Source organism: Lactuca virosa, chromosome 7 (assembly GCF_052849685.1).
Source record: "Lactuca virosa cultivar CGN04683 chromosome 7, Lactuca_virosa_CGN04683_v6, whole genome shotgun sequence".
In the NCBI taxonomy this organism is placed as follows: Eukaryota; Viridiplantae; Streptophyta; class Magnoliopsida; order Asterales; family Asteraceae; genus Lactuca; species Lactuca virosa.
Window position 1 is genome coordinate 43,864,614 of NC_136432.1, and position 4,829 is coordinate 43,869,442.

Here is a 4,829-nt window from a genome sequence, read left to right on the forward strand (position 1 = left end):
TCCATTCTCACCCACCGCTTCCTTGATTGGTGGAGAGTCGTTAGCCGAACGGGTAGGATAGGGCAAACTTTCCTCATTTAAAAGTATAATGAATCTATATAAAGTAACTAAATGTCTTTACAAAATTCCCAAAACCTTTAGTGATATCATGATGATGTCATGAATTGATTATGTCTTAATAACCAATGATTTTTGGCGCCAAAAAGAGGCAACTTCCGTTTAACTACTTTTCCCTCTAATATAAGAACCTTTCTATGGTTCTAGAAAAAGGGTTGGAACTTATACACGAAAATCATATATTGATTTGTTCTATCTCTCAAGAACATAAAAACATCAAGGTATATTTGTGTTTCTGATTTACAAGTAGTCTGACTTTTAAATTGAAGCTCTTTGGATTATCCCAAATCTGATTTCGTGATACCCCTGGCTATAGGGTCGAAATCATAGATTTTTGAAAGTGATTGCAATCACGATCCAAGAAATATCAAGTATATTGATATTCTTAAGATCCCAAAATTCTAAGATAATATTTTGCATTATGGTTTAGGTTTCAGTTGTCAATATTTTAGATGTTTGGTTTCTGCATTAGTTTGTTTTCAGTTACGACTCGGCTGGATTGTGGATTGTTTTTTAAGTTTTTCCCGGTGAGGAGTTATCTTTATATATCAACTGGTAATCTGTATGTATATTTAGTTTTTTGAAATTCTAAAGAAACATTATACTTTTATTTGAGATTATTGACTACAGTGTGTTACAAATGGTCAAAAATTTAAAACACCGAAAAAGATACAATAATCATGGGATGTAACACTCATGCAATGTTATCTTGAATGAGCGATTTGAGGGAATTGAAGATAATCTGGTAACCCTTTTCGGTCGGATGGAATGCATCCCAAAATACATACTTTAAGACATCATCACACAATGGAGAAGTTGGGTTGCACCCAAAATCTGCTTCAATCAAACCAGTTCCACAACAACCCTTATGAGCCTCTTCAAAACCTATCAAGGGAACAAGAAAAAAACATTATCTTAAAACACAAAAGACTCAATCATAGTTTGATTGCATGATCGATATCAGTTTTGATGAAAAACAATAGATGTAGAGTGATGGAGTTACCATATTTAGTCTTATGGTTAACCATATCGATGAGAGGGTTGTATATATCTGCATACACGATCTTGGTGCCAGGTCTTTGAAGGCCTTTAAGATTAGTTTTTAGCATTTGATTAATATCTCTTGCAAGGGAATTAAGATTTTCAATACATTCACGATTGGAGATAGGTTTCTTTGAGTTGATGGTAATGATAGCAGGCAAGCATCCAATTGGAGGTATACCAACCACTCCTATCTTCATTGCACCCTCATCCAACAGATCCTGTAATTCATAATCATTATATTGGAGCTACATCATAACTATTCACACCAAGTTGTCGTCCTTCAACAGTAATATATGTAGGACAGAAAAAAACGTTTATATTAAAGATATCGTTTAATTAAATAATAAAGATGTATCGTTTAATTAAATAATAAATTATCTTCTTCATCCTGTCCCAACATATCATTTATGATATAATAAGCTGTGTCCCTCCATAACTCGTTAATAGTATAAGTCGTTGCTGAATCTCTTTTATCATGATTTTAATTGATTTAAATAAAGTTATGTACTTAAAACTTATTGAAGCAATACAGTTGGTTGGTTACTGATGGTTTCTACTGAAATTATTATTCATCTACAATGAATAATTGATTATATGACTGGACTAACATTTTCGCTACTGCTTTTTCTTTGATTATGTTTTCTGTTCATTGGAAAGCTATTGCAGCTACGTGTCAATCAAGATTAAGGCGTCACATGATATATTGATATGTGGTTAAGTTATAACGTGCAGTTGGGTCAATCACATGAAATTGTCTAGTATCATTAATGACTAACCCTCCGCTTTTGAACAGAATGTAGAAAAGCGTTATATAAAACAAATAAAATTTCTATCATTCATTTATTGATGAATTCCTTGATACTTGCCATGCCCGATTTTTTGGGGTTTAATGTTGGTTTTGTAAATAAATATATAGAAAATAGAAGGTTGTTTTAGTCATTTTCCCCGACAAAGAATGTAACAAAAATGATAGCTTACTATTGTTGTCCTTGATTTATGTGTATATATAATATAACAATTTTGAGTTTGCTTATTTAGATATTTTCCTGGATCTATCCCTACGATATTAATATCAAAATTATCATGTAACAAGGAAGATGAAATATGGAAAACCTGCATGAATTGTTCAATCAAATGCCACTGAAATTTCTGATAATCCGCGATATTGGGATAAGTTGAGCGTCGAACAAGTACAGGTCCATAGTAGTTGAAGGTGAAATCATTGGTGCCCGAGCTAACTATGTACCCTGCATTCCTAACCAGATCATCTGTACTTTCTTTTCCTATTGCCGCTTGTAGTTTTCTTTTATATTCTCTGAATAAATCCAGTTGTTGTGGTTGTGTAAGTGCTCTCTGCAAATGGACCACATGTTTGTGCATTGATTAATGAGTATAATGCTAATTAAACATCGATTCTAATGACAGACAAATATCATGTTCTTTCACTTTCTAAACAGCATAAACAAGTACTACTACTTGACATTTGACAAAAATCTTACGCGTGTATACTACGTACGAACTTCATTGCAATCATGTGATGTTCTTTAAACTCATGGCGACCCGACCCTACAATATCCTACCAAAAGTCCACATGAAAGGTACTTAAAAACACATGTATGAACAGTATTTGGATTGCATGTATAGGAACATTAATTTCTAGGACCACAATAAGTTGGAGATATACATGAACAAGTACAAAATGTTGATGTTGAACGTCCCACGACTGCATGCATATAAATTGTTATGCAAGTAAAATAATTTACATATGGAAACATTAGTCCTTCACGTCTTATCCAGGGGACAAATTAAATAAATTTTTGCGCCCACATAGAAATCGACATAACATATATGAATAGAAAGATACCATTCATCATGACAAGTGAGAGCCATCTTACTTCTTTTTTTTTACTATTATGATGTATGATTAAATTCTGTCATTTATCAATTCAATATATATATATATATATATATATATATATATATATATATATATATATATATATATATGGAAAAGTGAATATACCCTTAAGGGTATATTTATGGAAAAGTGAATATACCCTTAAGGGTATATAAGCTTAGATACTCAAACTCATACTACATCGTTTTGTGTCATATATATATACATTATAATTGTCCAATGTTCTTATAATTCAACTTCTAAGTTGATTTACTTCGAAGACTTTTATAAATTTCATATTTATTGTTCTTTTACATAATTTTCATTTTCAACTATAATCTATATAGCCTAGCAGTGTTCGACAAAAAGATGTGATGTAAGAGGAAGATAATAGTGAAATTTTGAAAATCTTGAAATTAATCAAGTTAGGGGTTGGATTTTAAGAAAATTAACGTATTTGGGTACCTAAGCTTATATACCCTTAAGGGTATATTCACTTTTCCCATATATATATATATATATATATATATATATATATATATATATATATATATATATATATATATATATATATATATATATATATATATATAGAGAGAGAGAGAGAGAGAGAGAGAGAGAGAGAGAGAGAGAGAGAGAGAGAGAGAGAGAGAGAGAGAGAGAGAGAGAGAGAGAGAGAGAGAGAGAGAGAGAGAGAGAGAGAGAGAGAGAGAGATTACGCCAAGTTGGGAGGTAATGGGATCGAAACCAGCACCAGCAGAGGCAAAGCTAACACCAGTCATGAGGTCTTCAATGGTTAAACGTGGATCCAAGTAAGGAGGCAAATTCTTTTTAACCCCCAAAAATTCAGCTGAATGGAATGCAAATGTATAAAACCGAATTTGATTAGATGAATATTAATGATAATGGTATCAGCATTAAGAAAATCAAATCACTGTGTTGCTGAATTGTTCAAAATCAAATCTCGTCCTATCAGTGTTAAAAGAACAATTCATGTAGCTAGTGCGCGCCATGTGAGTAAAAATACATCTTCTGATTACGCTTCATTTATCAAGTTTGTAATCCTGTTGAATTTTGAATGGCTGACGACGATGAAGCAAGTATTTTTGAGAGCTCATAATTACACATTCATGGTCTTTATAATATGTTTATTAATAACTTTATAAAGGGAAGTATCTAACTTGGGTCATATTTGACGTAAGAAAAGTAGAGTACATGATATTTACCTATAAAATCAGTGACAAGTCGGCCATTGCTGAACCTTCCGGTGGGCTCATGATTGGCGAAATCTTTGCCATAAGGAGGGAAGTTCCCTCTTGAGTAGGTGGAAATGTAATTGTTGTTTCCAGGGTCCACAGTCGAGTCTCCAAACACAAAAACTGCAGAGATTTTGCTCTTCTGAGCATAAGAATATTGCAAAGATAGAATATTGATGACGAGTAGAAGCCCAAGAAGAGAGATTATGGAACTCATTTTCAGTCAAGATTTTTATGATAAGTAATAATATGTATATATAGAGTTCGATCCAAAATGCATGGCTTGCCCGAGTGACTTCTTTTGGACTTAAAAAATTAAACAAATATTTATTTTTCCTCCACAATAATTGAATTTTTTAAGAGTTAATATATGTATATGATATTTTAGTCCGATCATAATATCGTTTTTGTAGGTGTACCTATTTGCAAATATGAAATATGTGTCATCTTATGCACATTCAACAAATTAATGCAGTGGGTTCCTTATTAACACGACTTCCTAATTAGGATTCGTC

General features: G+C 32.2%; 1 protein-coding gene across 1 annotated transcript; it reads right to left on the reverse strand.

Annotated features, from left to right (window-relative positions):
- Window positions 1–703: 703 nt before the first annotated feature.
- Window positions 704–4,628, reverse strand: LOC145124912 (GDSL esterase/lipase At5g45960-like). Its single transcript, XM_079060391.1, has 5 exons — window positions 4,285–4,628; window positions 3,778–3,908; window positions 2,275–2,514; window positions 1,121–1,379; window positions 704–1,002 (listed from the first exon to the last, which is right to left on the reverse strand). Exons 1-5 carry the CDS (start codon window positions 4,529–4,531, stop codon window positions 812–814), a joined length of 1,068 nt encoding a protein of 355 aa, XP_078916517.1. The 5' UTR covers window positions 4,532–4,628; the 3' UTR covers window positions 704–811.
- Window positions 4,629–4,829: the final 201 nt, after the last annotated feature.